Genomic DNA, 14,186 nt, shown 5'->3' with positions numbered 1-14,186 from the left:
AGACTGACCACCCTGAAGAGTTTTTAGATATTCCTATTATTCATCAATACTGAGTCACATTATTGCCTTAAAATTTTCTATAAAACGTCTCAACTCCCAAAACTTTTTATATTTGAGGTTTTAAACAAAATTTGTGAATGCATCATTTCAATATATAGATTTAAAAGATATGCTTAGTTGCTCTTTGATGTAATAACTCTACAGAACATATTTGTAGATGAAGAGAACATACCTTATTATATTAATTTTTTGATGAACATTTCTAATGAACTATAAGGGACACCAACAATTTTCAAAACACTACGTTATATATAAAATAATTCTGATGTTCATACATTTTATAAACCATTAAAAAATTTTAAACTTAAACGTTTTAATTAGAAAAAAAGGCAGCACAGGATCCTAACATGAGTATTACCATGCAGTAATACCATACAGTACTATTATAAGGTAAATTTAATGTTTATAACATTCATTAAATTTGTCATGCTACAGGATTCACTTAATAATTTAGGAATCTTGGAACTTCCATAAAATTATTAATACTACTTCAATTCTTCCATTTGTAGACAATGAATTGATTAGCCACTAAAGTTAGGAATCAAAATTTATGTTGTTTCTTGGTGCTCTCTTCTACACTTCTCAGTTTCACATCAAGTACTAATAGATCCTTCCAGGTGTTTGGGTAATTCTTAGAAAACTAAGAGGTGATTTCCCTGGATCTTCTGGATTAAAGAAAACTTTATTATGGACAAATTAATCTTATGCTTCTTTATATATTATTTATACTGGCAATGTTTATGCTAATGTTAGCTACAGGTATTGAGAGGTGAAAAGAAGGTGGAATTGGTGCCTGAACCCTAAGTACTGAGAAATGGAACTTAGTTCTAATTACTTCAGTGAGTATGAAGTATGACACTGTTGAGATCACCTGAAGTCCTGGCCCTTCAACACTGCCTCATTTTCCAAAAAGTGCCATTTAGGCAATTATGGGAGACAAAGTGGTCTTCTTCCCAGCCTTTGTCCATCTTGCTCTTCTATTCCCAGGGCAATGTCTGCTAGACTAAACCCTGAAGCTTGGATTCTATTGTCTATAATGCCATGCCTAGACCAAACATTTCTTTCATTCCATGGGATTGGCCATATTTTATCAGATTTTCTCACTCTGTCAGTGTTTTACTACCAGGTAACTCCTTCCCAGGAAGGCAGAACCTTTATTATGTACCTGTGTCAATGGAACAAGAATGTGAACATATTTTTGTTTCAAGTATGAAAATTCTAATATCGTTGACAATTTAATATCCTGGACAATTAATTCTTATCCTCAAAAGAGTGAAAAATACAATGGACAACATTTTTTTGGAAAGGATGTTAAATCAAATGACCTTTCTTTATTAAATTATAATTAGTACTTCAACTGAATTGTTTTTTAACGTAAGTAACAGTAAAACACAAGGACTAGCTACTTTTGCAATTTTAATATTGCAAATATTTAGGAAATAATGTACAATTGTCTACTTACTCATATAATAACCATTTTTGGAACATCTTTAATAATCAAGATGAATATAGAAATGTTTTACACTTAACATTTTTTAAATCCGTTAGGAAGTTTGGCCATTTGGTTATGTGCTGTTTATCAATATGTGAGTAGACATAATAAAATGTCTAAAATATACAGGTCTAATTTTTATTAATAGAAGAAATCTTAGAGAAATACTAAATTTTCATGTACTATTAAGCTGATGCAATTTCAAATATTGTAGAACAAAGTTTTTCAATCACATCCACTTACTTATGTATTTTTTACTTCTTTTAACCAATTTGTCAAAATCTGACTTTTTGGAAACATTCAAGAAAGAGGCCTTTCCTATAGCATTGTGGTATTATGTTAATGCATTAATAGTATAGAAGATTTACTCATTGTCTGGGATATACTGAAAGCATGTGTTTAAATTCTTAAGTTTAAAACTGAAAACTTAAGAATTTGGAGACCATATTTCTGTAACAGAGAAATTATTTTAATTGTACCAATTCTACTTTCAAGCTCAATAGCAACTGGGATAAATAGAAACAAACATTGACTGAACTTGGGGGATAAGAATACCATGGTTGAGGGTAAGCAACTTGTTGAAAGCTATCATCATTTGAATTGGGAAGAAAAGTGTATGTTTTGTTTATTTTCTCATCATAGGCAAATACAAGAAAATTAGGTAAGAATTTTATTATTATTATTATTAAGCTCATTTATTATAGTTCAATTACAGCAATTTTAACTTTGTTCTAAAGATATTTCTTTCAGTAAATGAAAAAGAAAGGAGACATAATGGTTATCATATTGCCAGACTTAACCTGAATAAGAGAACACTCCATTTCAAGTGCATTAATTGATTACATACCTCCATAATGCTGCATAGACAACTGCGAGGGTGATCAAGGCCAAGCAAGAGAGGCCACTGCCTACTATTAGGGTAACTGAAGGTGTACCAGAGGATTCCATGATCTGTAAATTAAACAAAAGAAACACAAAAAGAAGAGATTTTTTTTATAAATGAAAATAACTTCTAAACTCAGCAAAAACTATACTAATACTCAAAAACAGCCAACAGAATTGTTACAGTTACCAGATAATTACCCAGTAATCGCTTTGTTCATATATTCTCAACCTCTAAAATGACTAATTCTAGCTCCCCCCTCTCTCCCACTGTGAAGTAATAAAGGCCTTAGAGTTTTAAATGCTTGATTATGGCCTATTACCCACTATGGCTTTCTACAGTAAATATCTAAAACTTGGTGAATATTCACATCTTAAATTTTCTCCAGCTGAAATTTGAAGCACCATTCAGTTTTCTTCAACAACTGCAGTTATTTCATAGTATGCTTTTTGATAAAATTTACTTTGATCTTCCCATTCATAACTCATTGTTACCCCAACCTGGTACCTAGATCCTGGAAAATTTTCAAACTTTCTGACTTTTAACAACTTTGTCCTAAGTCAAGTATTCTCTTATTTAATTTCACTTGCCTGGCCTCTAAGGATATAGAAGAAAATCAAATTTCAAATGCAACAACTTACAACATATTTTGTGGGGTTTTTTTTCTATTAACAAAATATGCAGAGATAATTTTCACAATACCAGTATCAGTCCCTAAATATATGACCTTGACAAATAAGTCTTATATATTTTAAAACACATATAAAGATTATAAGCAGTCACTGACTTGAGAGGTTTCTTTCCTTAGACACTAATATGATACTAACTAATGAAATCTGTTGTTTTTCTTATTTTTAATATTGGATGTTTGAAGAAAAACACTATAAGATCAAGTGTATTCCAAACCTTAAGTATGCACATTAAATTATATTATGTATTTTTGTCATCAAAATAAGTAAGAAGAGTGAGGCATATTTAGGCCAAATTTAGACAAAAAGTCACATTCATCTTAATAATTATTTTTCAGTATTTCAATATTTTGGAAATAATTTTTCAAAATACATTTGATGAGGATATTATTTTTCTTTTAGACAGTTTATGGAGCTGCCTATTTAAGAAACAAGTTTTTTTTTTTTTTTTTTTTTACAAGCCTACACTTTTAAGGAATGATTTTATAGTTTCAGGCAGTCCATGCTTTCATGAAAACTTCATTTTTTTTGTTTTTTTTTTAAATAAATATCCAAGGACACCCCCAGAAAACCTGTACTGAAAATATCCAATGCAGATATGCAATATGTTTGGCTTATAGTGTCTGGGGTCTTCATTCTACCACCAACAGTATTCTCACAAATTCCCCAGACCAGCTTTGCAGTTCTAAAATAAAGGTTAAGTTGGCAATTATTTTTATTTGAAAGTTTGCAGCATATTAGTAATATCATGGAGTACATCCTCAAAACTATACTGCAGAAATTTTAAGTTAGAAGACATAAAATTGAGTAGAATTTAGTTACAGCATACCAACTAGAATTCATTTTACCAAGCTACTGTAGCTAAGGAGGAGATGAACCCAATTTTGCCACCCTGCAACATTTTCCATTTCCCCTTTTAAAATGCAGTTCCCTGGAGAAACACTCTCCACAATGTCCCTGCCTTTGCATTAAAGCCTTGTTTTCCCTTTGTTACTTACTATTTCTCTAGGTTGCTGAGCCAAAATGGCGAAGGTAGAGAGACGATCACATAAGCATTTCGTATGGGATGCATCGGTAAGCACAGTTTTACATCCCTGGGTGGACCACGTTCCCAAAGACTCGTTCCTGCAAAGGGGGGTGGGGGGGAGATCGGGATAAATACGCCTGACGGCCAAATCCGTAAAGAAGAAAATGCAGTTTAATTGAGAGAATCGTCTACTGTAATTCCCGTTCAGGAAAAAAAAATCTACTTGTTGTTGAACAGAACGTAATTTAGATGCATCTCCAGTAATGCAAAGCAAGAGTGTTTGGAAAAAGCAAGCAGGCGGGTGCAGCATGCAAAGAGCTGTCCAGCGCCGGAGGTGCTGAAACCGGGACTAGCTCTGTCCAGCCCTCTGTGAGGAACAGAGGCGGCGGTGGCAGCACGAGCAGCCGCCAGAGCGTTGGCAGCCACTTCCTATGCTCATCGGATCGTTTCAAACACTCAGAGTGTAAAGAGGCTTTTCAGATTTTCATACCAGCTCTGATTCTCGTCCTGTATTTTTGGATCGTGAATGCTGGCTTTTAAAATGCGGATTTCTCTGAAAAGCCTGCCTAAAAGGTTATATAGCTTGGGTTGGGTGACAGGATCTTTTCCGCTGCTGGTTAGGGATTTTTCCTCCCTTTAGAATTAGCTGCTGTGAAAATTTCACCCTGGAAACGGGAAGCAGCAGCAGCGGCATCAGCTGGTTACAACTCTCATTGCCTTTGCCCGGTATCCAGGGGAGGGGTAGGTTTCAGACATAAGCTTCCCACTCCACACTTCATTCAGCCCAACACGCCTCTGAAGCCCTTGACATTTTTTCCCCTGACCTGTGTCTCTGCCCTGGAGTAGAAACATTAAGCTAACACCAAGTCTGCTAGGACATTTGAGGAATCACCCTACCCCAAAGTCCGGCAGGAAGGGGGAAAGAGGGCCTGCTTCAATTTTCTCTTTGGTATAGCCATTCAAAATTCTAAAGCATATGGTTTATTTCCCACCCCAGCAGAACAATAAAAATGGTATCAACCTACACTTTCTTAGTAGGTGGGGCAAGATGGGGGAGAACCCTTCCACCCCCAGCTGAACTACTCTACAGGAAGAGGAAGGAAAAAAAAAAAAAAGCTAGAAAGTTCGACCAATCAACTTTATTAGCATTACACGTGTTATATGCTGAATGCACCAATTTTCACCTCTCCTTCCCCTGGTATGGAAACTCTCCAACTAGCAAAACCTGTGTATGTGTTTTAATTTCAAACCACATTATTATCTGTGTTAAAAATTACTCTAAAATTTGAAGGAAATAACACATAATTTTGAATGTGGTACTTTTGATTTCACCTACTCCGTCCTTGAATGCCTAAAGCTATTGGGTTAAATATGCATGCAGTCTATTTCTGAGAGATTTCAATGAGAGAGGCTTCTCTGTGACAGCTGGACTTCCAAGTTGAGCTACAGAATATAATTCACACTATCCTTTTTGGTATCTAGAAGCAATGTTTTCAATATATGTGATTTTGTATCATTAATATTCATGACTCAAAATACTCTTAATTACAAATTCTTTTAAGAAGGAGTACACTGTATTTTAGGAGGGCCACATAAAAAAAAATAAGCTCACCCAAATACTTTTAAGTATTATCAGTTCAAAATTAGGAGGTCTCTTTTCTTTCTCATGATGTCATGCAGCCATGTCAAATTTAAAAATATGTATCAGTTATACCTTCAACCAACTGCAACAGTATTAAATTCCAATTCTACCTAACCATAGCAGCCCTTCAATTTATTTCATTAGCTGTCTGTCTCTTATCTTCTTGAGACAAACAGTTAAGGCCAAATGAAAAACATTTAGCTTAGCTGATTAAAGTTTAAGGAAAAAAGATATAGTTAAGAGAACCTGACATGTTTTAAAACATAACATCTGCATTATTCATCCTGGATGGCAGCTTTACTTTAATGCAGTATCTGTGCTTTCAAGATGGAGTCTAGTACTTAAACTTTTCACATTATGTAGCTATGATCAATAAACCAATTTAAAGTCTTAATAAGGAATAAAAACTTTACTGTAAATAAGACCTCATATGAGACAAAATTATGTATTTATATCCAGGTAATTAAGAAAATGTTAGCATCACTAAACATTGGCTATCAGATATTAAGTCTATGTTCAATATAATGATGCTGGACTCTGAAGATCATGTAAATTTGACATGACATCTTTAGAAAAGTAGGTCAATTTACTTTACTTTGTTTGTACAATGATTGCATTGCTGACCTGACCCAGCCTTAGGCAAAATTGGAAAGTGATACCAGTTTTCCCAAGCATGAAATGCTTCAAATCTCACTGGGCCCCTTTCCATGTGTACCTTTTTGAGGCTACATAGTCTATGTCCCTACCTCTCTTTGGAATTATTATTGCTTTGTTGACTTTATCTGATTAAATTAATAAATAATATGAGTGAGTATAGTGTGATGTACTCTTCTCAGTTTAAAACAAGGTATAAAACACAAAATAACGTATCTGATGGGAGAACATCAGAATTTGGAGCAGATGAATAGTAGAGATCTTGAAAGGTAAGAGGGTAACTTCTACATTTGGTCAATCCCAAGAGCTAAGCAGTAAACATGATATCATTCTCAAGCTATATTTTATATTGTTTCATAAAACCTCTTAACATTTTAAAACCATATAAACTCTTATAATTATTCTCTAAATCACCATACATGAAACTATTATTACAAGACCTATAGTATGTGTCATCTGTATTTTCAAACACTTCATAGCTTATTGCTACTGTACAAAATTCTTTGAAAGCATGGTACACGTGTCTGATTGATTTCAGGGAGATCTTGTAAAGCAAACTAATATTTGATAGAGCTAATGTGAAGCAAAATAACTTCCCCAGTCTGCAAAGAACAAGGTTTTCAAAAATGTGGACTATTGCAGCAGTCATATTATTCTTCCAATGTCACAGGTTTTTTGCGTGCTATGATTAATGGTATCTGTGAATTATTTTTAGTTACTAAGTCTAGGTTGTCATCAATAAGGCAAACAAATACAACGAAATATATAGGAACATTAAAGATATAATAAGAATAACAGACTGACAATGTCAGAAGAGAACACAGACTGATGATACAGATATACATATTATACCGAAAAATCACATATTTCTTTTTCACAATATCATTTCTGGGCATTAAAATTTATTTCAAATAGTTTTCAAAAATAACTAGGCCTGCAGAAATTCCATACAGCCAGCACATTATTTGTTGGTTACACCTACATTCACCCATGTTAGCTGTTAGCTGTCATCTGTACTTCTTCTCCTTCTTCCTATTATTAGGCTGGCTAAAAGAAGAAGAGTCTGCCTATCCCAAGTATTCAAAAGTACATACCCACAGGCACAGAATTTTGTGAAAATGTGAGACACAAAATCTATTACTTTCTAGTTTGATATTTATTTGAGGCTTTTCTCCAATTTCCTAACAGTCTATCTGATTTCTTTCTGGATCTGAGTATATCATTGGGTTCCTGATTTCATGGGAGTTTTAAATAATATAGCATGTGGCTATATTCCCTAGTATTTAAAATTACAGAAAAAAATTATCTGTTCTCTTTGACAAAAAGTTGTTTAGTAAAATCTGATAGCTAAAGCTTACAGTGACACATTTTAAAACTGTTCCAAGAAATCAAACTTTTATCTTTCGAAATACCAATACAACCAGACATTTCACTTGAATCATTCTTTTATAAAATTGTCTATTCTGTTTCATAATAAATCAATGTGTAAAGTATTTATTATGAATAAGTTATACACCTTAGGAGGTTTATTATCTTAGAATATTAATGGCCCATTTATTCAAAATCAAAATAGCTACAACGACAATTCAAAAAATTTACACACAATTTCTGAATACACTATTCTTACCATATATGTATACTGAAATAAAGTGATAATAGTTACTAATTTCTAAAAACTAGGTGAATCTATACTATTTTTAATGTGTAGATTACACCCAAGTAAATGATATCTATATGGCTCTTGGTGTAAATTATTCCCATAGTACAGAAAATTTTGGAGTACAAATGAGCAAATGTTCTCAATTTTGAGTGAAACAGTATTTGAGGGTAATTTCTACTTTTTAGGACATTGCAAATATTGCAAATATTGTTATCTCTAGCAACTGTTACTATGTCAAAACACAGTGAATAAAAAATTAAAAAGTTTTGCCAGAAGTAACCTTAGTGAGCATCTAGCCCATTGGTTTTCTACACTTGATTACATTAAAGTTACCTGGAGACCTTTAAAAATTAAGCCCTGGGGGGTGGGTCGTGGGCATTATTACTTTCCTAATGCTCCCCAGATGATTCTGTATGCAGCCAGGGTTGATAATCACTGATCTATCCCAACCATTTAATTTTATAAATAAGAAAAGTGAAGTACGGTGAATTTAGGAGACATGTTTTAAGTCAGAGTGAGAAAGCAAAGTTGGGCTTCTCACTTCCATACTAGAAGTTTTCAATGCTAAGTTTTAATTGCAATCTCTTTTAAAACAGAATGTAACATGTCCTATGAAGTTGTAAGAATATCTGAATGTCATACATATAGACACCTGCAACCACTATGGTACTATGTCACAATTTTAGCAAACCGAGTCATCAGTGAATAAAGTTAGTAAAAGGTAGATTGTCATACTGTATTGTTTATATCCTATATTTAAGCAATATATCCTATGATGCATTAAAGAAAAACATTGATTTTATTCCAATTTTTCATGACATAAAACATCTCCTGTCTCTTTAGTGAGATCATTTACTGCTCTGGGTGATACAAAAGCTTAAATTCCAAATTCTGAAAACACAATAATGGGTGAAAGTTCTTTTTTCCTTCTAAAAATGATATTCTCTGTATTGTGATTCAATGGAAGATTATTAAAAATTATTTTTTATATCATAATGATGTCTGTATATAGCATTATATATATTATAGATTATATATGTGTGTGTATGTATACATGTAACAATAAATAAAGAGTAACACCCACATAAAGCATATATACTTCATTCATTGGGATGACGTTTAGAAGCAGGTACTTTGCTACCACCAGAAAGAGCACTTATCATCCACTGTGCTGGGCCTGGAATTAATAGTGACCCCTCTATACCAAAACACTAGATTTCCAATTTGTTATAGAGAAATGAACTAGTTCCAGGAATATCCTATATTTAGATCTCCCCCCCTAGAATCCTGTATGTCTATTAATGCTTCTCATCCAACACTAGAATATTAGTTGATAAATTCATCTCCCTTTCTTTAGTTATAAAATTAGCACTCTCCATGCCATACTAGCATATCAGTGTTTTTTGAGAACTGTATCTTGTTTGCTTTTGAATCTCTGCCATGTGGCTTTTCACTTAGTAGGGACTAAATGATGTTTGCTTAGTTAATTTAATGATTATTTACATTTCAAGAAATGACTGTTAATACTGATGGATCCAAACAAATTGTCTTAGCTCTAATTCATTTGTTGTTCTTCAGCATATAGTAGAAATGTAATCTGACGTGTATCAATGGGTCTGAACAGGCTCATCTATTTGTTTTTGGTCTTCAAACATCATTTGATGACAAACTGATTCAGCATGCTATAATGATTATGTTCAATCCAGCAGAAAGAACTGAGTCTTCACTAACCAACCAGTCAATGAGTATTTAGTGAGTGCTTTTCAAATGCTAAAGTAGAAGACACATTAAAAAAAATAATAATAACAACATAGTTTCTTTCTTTGAGAAGGGTCTGGTTGGGAAGACTATACAAAATCCAAGAATATGTTTTCTGCCTCATTACAAATTATTCCAGAAAATGCCATCAGTTCTACCCTTCTATTCTAAGCAACCATCATCTCTTGCCTGGGTAAATCCCATCACTGGGCTCCCTGTTTCCATTCTTGCCACCTAACCTCAAGTGAACACAGCAGCCAGAGAGATCCTGTTGAAACATATGTCAACTCATGTCACTCTGTTCAAAATTCTGTCAGTGGTTCTCCTGATCTCACTTGGAGTAAAAGACACATATCTTACAATGGCCTATAAGGACCTGTAATATCTGGTCTGTCACTGCTTCTCTACTTTCATCTCCTAACATACTTGCCTTTGCCCATCATTTCCAAAGGCACTGAGCTTCTTCTTGTCTCATGTTGGCATTTTGTGCCAGGAACTGCCTTGGCCCAGAATGCACCCCTCAAAGATATTTACATGGCTCACTCCCTCACATCATGTAGGTCTCTGCACTATGTCATTCTACCAGAGTTGCTGTCACCAATTATCCAATATAAGATAGTAACTCCCCATCAGTAGTAGGTTAAAAATGGCCATGAATTCTAAATAACTCTTCCCATCAAAAGGTACAGTTTATTTCTTCTTCCTTTGAATCTTGGTAAGCCTTGTGACCTGATTTGATCAGAGGAATGCAATAGAAATGATTTGTGACTTCTGAGCCTCGGCCTCAAGAGATCTTAGTTTCTTTTCTCTCATCTTTTCTGCTATCATGCAGAGTAGCCCAGGTGAGCTTCACTGAGTATGAGAGACAGCACCGACTACCAGACATTTGAGTGAGACCAAACCAGAACATCCAGCCCCAGGCTGAACTGCCAGAGAGAACTACAGTTTCATGAATGACACCAGATGAAACCAGCAGAAGACCCAACCAGCTGAACTCAACCAAACAGCTGAGCCATACAACTGTGAGCAAATAAAATAGTTGTTGTTTTAAGTCAGTAAGATTTGAGGTGGTTTGCTGTATAATAACTGATACATTATCCAATAATTTCTCATATGCCCTTTGTCTTTACCCTGATCTGTTGCTGCCCCTAGCACTTATCCCATCTAATGCATTATGTATGTGCTTTTATTTTTTGCTTGTCTTTGCTTATTGGCATGTAAGTTTTTTTACTTCAGTATTCCCAGATCCTAAAAGAGTGTCTGACACATAGTAGATGCTGAATAAATATTTGTTGAATAAATACCCAGTATAGATTTTGACCTGATATAAAAAGTTGGACTTTTCTACACTAATTCATTTTTTTATTTAACAAATATTTATTCAGCACCTAATATGATGCAGACACTGAGCTAGGTTACTTTGTGGACATACTAGATTTGCACTTTGTCTTTTGGAGCTTGAGAGCTTCAGTGGAAATTATCTTCCAGGTGTAGTGTCACTGCCTCTTTGTCATAAAATACACATTAAAACCAAAAACATGTTGCCCTTAAGGGTCACTGAACATCATTTACAAGAATGGTAGTACCAGTTTTATTGCCAGTAATAGCTTGTATTTTTTTATTTACTTCTTAAATTGTGGTAAGAACACTTAAAATGAGATCTGTCTTAATTTTTTAAATGCACAATACAGTATTGACTATGTAGGCACAATGTTGTACATCAGATTTCTAGAAGTTATTCATTGTGCATAACTGAAATTTAATACCTGTTAAATAGAAACTCTCCATTTCCTCCTCTCCCCAGGCCCTGGCAATTACTATTCCCAAAGTACAGGCAACAAAAGCAAAACTAGACAAGTGGATTGTATCAAACTAAAAAGCTTCTGTGCAACAAAGGAAACAAATACTAGAGTGAAAAGGCAACCTGCAGATGGGAGAAAATATTTGCTAGCCATTGATCTGGTAAGAGGTTAAAATCCAAACACATAAGGAATTTCTATAACTCAATAGCAAAACAAAAACAAAACTGATAAAGTGGGCCAACTACTACCTTTTTTTGCTATTATTTTAAAATTGGAAATAATAAGTAGAAAAAAGTATGGGAAGAAATAACATTAAGGAGGCCAATCTACTGGGTTATGAATATGTATAAATATCTTCACCATGATTTATTAATTAAAGATTAAAATATGCTAGCTGCCATCATTAATTAGTCAATAGGCAAATAATAATCACACTAATGAAAATAACAGCTAACATATATAGAGTAACTCAATGTTAGGTGCTATAGTAGATATTTTAAATATATATGTTTTTTAAATCCTAGATCAAAATATCAAGGTAGATATTGTTGTGATTTTCCCAGGTAGGAATATTGAGACAAATGGACCTAATGCCTCCATCTAGAATCATGAGGACCCAAGAGCTATAAGAGCCTGGGGTTAGAAGCTGCCTGGATATCTCAATCTGTATAATAACCATGCAAGCTCTGGACTGCCTACCTTTGGCTTTACTGTTATAATGTTTAAAAGAAATAAACGGAGCCAAGAGATTGTGGCTATGCTAGGCTGCCCATCTGGTAAAGGGCTGTGCCAGGAATTGAACCCAAGTCTACAAGACTTCAAAGCAGATTCTCCTTTCTCTGTTTTCTCAGTGAGAGGCAGATACAATGAAAGCACACAACCAGAGTTCAGAACATGCAGGGACAGCGCTCAGAAACGGTCACTGCATTTTGAGAATTAAAATCTCAGAGTCTTTTATGTCCCATTGTTTCTGAGTATCCCAGCAAACATTTGTTTACATTAACTCTTTTTCATCTTCCTGTGAAGTGTGTTCCTTCCCTTTGAAGTTCCAGATCCCTACCCCCTTCTCCGTAGTTCAGGATTATACAGATACCTCATTTGACTGTCTTTGGAATTCCGTGTCTGTGTGGATTCCCTGTGCAGAAGAAATTACATTTTACTTTCTCTTGCTAATCTGTCTCATATCTATTTGACTCTTAGTCCAGCTAAAAAGACCCTGAAGGGCAGAGGAAGTCTTCCTCCCCAAGAATACCTTGTGAAGAAATTATAAGAGTTGTGAATTCTTCCATAGATCTTAACACCTCTAAATCAAATCACTATACTATTAAGCATTATTTGCCAAAAGTATTTCCTAAAACACTGTAAGAGGTACACCTATGATTCACAGCATTTTTCTATAGGCTAAAACTCTGGCACAAAAACATTCAACAGCAGAATCACTGAGTAAGCATCTTAGGCAGCTATTTGTATTATACAGCTTTTCCCCCCCATTCCAACTGAAATTATAATTATGATGTGGCCTGGCTGTAAACTGATCTAGTCATACTTCTGGCACTGGGTCACAGTTTAGCTGTTTTTTAAGTTAAAAATTTGAGCATAGGTCTATAATGTTAACCCAAATGAGAAGGATAGATCTCAACAACTTACTGTTAAGATGTGAAACTAAGACATCAATTAGAGGTTGAAGTTTAATTCACTCAAAATCCCGATGCTTTGTTTCTGGGATAAAGCTGGGAATATGTGATTTTGATATCAGAGTTACTAGTTTCAAAAAACAGAAATTTTAAATCTTGAAGAGTTAATCATACTTCAAAAATATGATTCATCATTGCCTACATAGAAAATGAAAAAATTGTTGGACATATAGTTTAAATGACTACTTGGATGACATGATATTCTTAGAACTTTGACAAAGGGAACCTTGAATATTAGGGTAATGCTTCTCTGCTCGCTTCCTCAGTGTATTATGTGCAATTTGGGAACCTGGATATTAGTAGAAAGGAAATGGAAATGATTGGAGTGGCAGAACAAAGTATTACCATACACAAACACATAGAAATGAAATAAAGTGGTCTGCATATGAAAAACTGGATTCAATTAAAATATAAACTAAGAAAATAATCTGTTCACAACCAAGTGGTTTATAGTCATATATTTATTCAAGTAACTTTGTACCAGCTCCAATATCACTCATTAAAAACTACTCAATATCCCAGCATTGCAGTGTTTAAAGTGAAAAAATTCATTCAATAAAAGCCATACTGCAAACATTTTGTACCTACGTGACGACAGAGATAAGTACATGCACCAAATCAAACTTTATAATAATGGCTTCAGTAAATATTAGAATAACTTTTCATCAGGTTTTTTCCTTCTAATCAAAATCACACTTTGAATTTGCTTGTGACAAGTTTCAAAAGACCTTGCCAATTTTCCTCCCCTTTTACATCATCTATAGAATCTATGGGAAAACAAGTATCTTTATCTGCAGAGTTTTTGTTGTGTGTGTGTGGGGGGGG

At 34.1% G+C, this 14,186-nt stretch overlaps 1 protein-coding gene across 1 annotated transcript in view; it reads right to left on the bottom strand.

Annotated features, from left to right (window-relative positions):
• Nucleotides 1–14,186, bottom strand: part of ADGRB3 (adhesion G protein-coupled receptor B3) — a 707,437-nt gene that overhangs the window by 153,587 nt on the left and 539,664 nt on the right. Inside the window, exons 18-19 of the mRNA XM_045867061.3 lie at nt 4,123–4,249; nt 2,400–2,503 (exon numbers count right to left, since the gene is read on the bottom strand). Of these exons, the coding sequence (XP_045723017.2) occupies nt 2,400–2,503; nt 4,123–4,249 (231 nt within the window). The remainder of the gene's footprint in view (nt 1–2,399; nt 2,504–4,122; nt 4,250–14,186) is intronic.

Source organism: Mirounga angustirostris, unplaced genomic scaffold (assembly GCF_029215605.1).
Source record: "Mirounga angustirostris isolate CCGP_5_RB_7025 unplaced genomic scaffold, mMirAng1.0.hap1 SCAF_8, whole genome shotgun sequence".
Classification (NCBI taxonomy): domain Eukaryota; kingdom Metazoa; phylum Chordata; class Mammalia; order Carnivora; family Phocidae; genus Mirounga; species Mirounga angustirostris.
The sequence above is the reverse complement of the archived record's forward strand: the minus strand, read 5'-3'. Positions and strand labels throughout refer to the sequence as shown.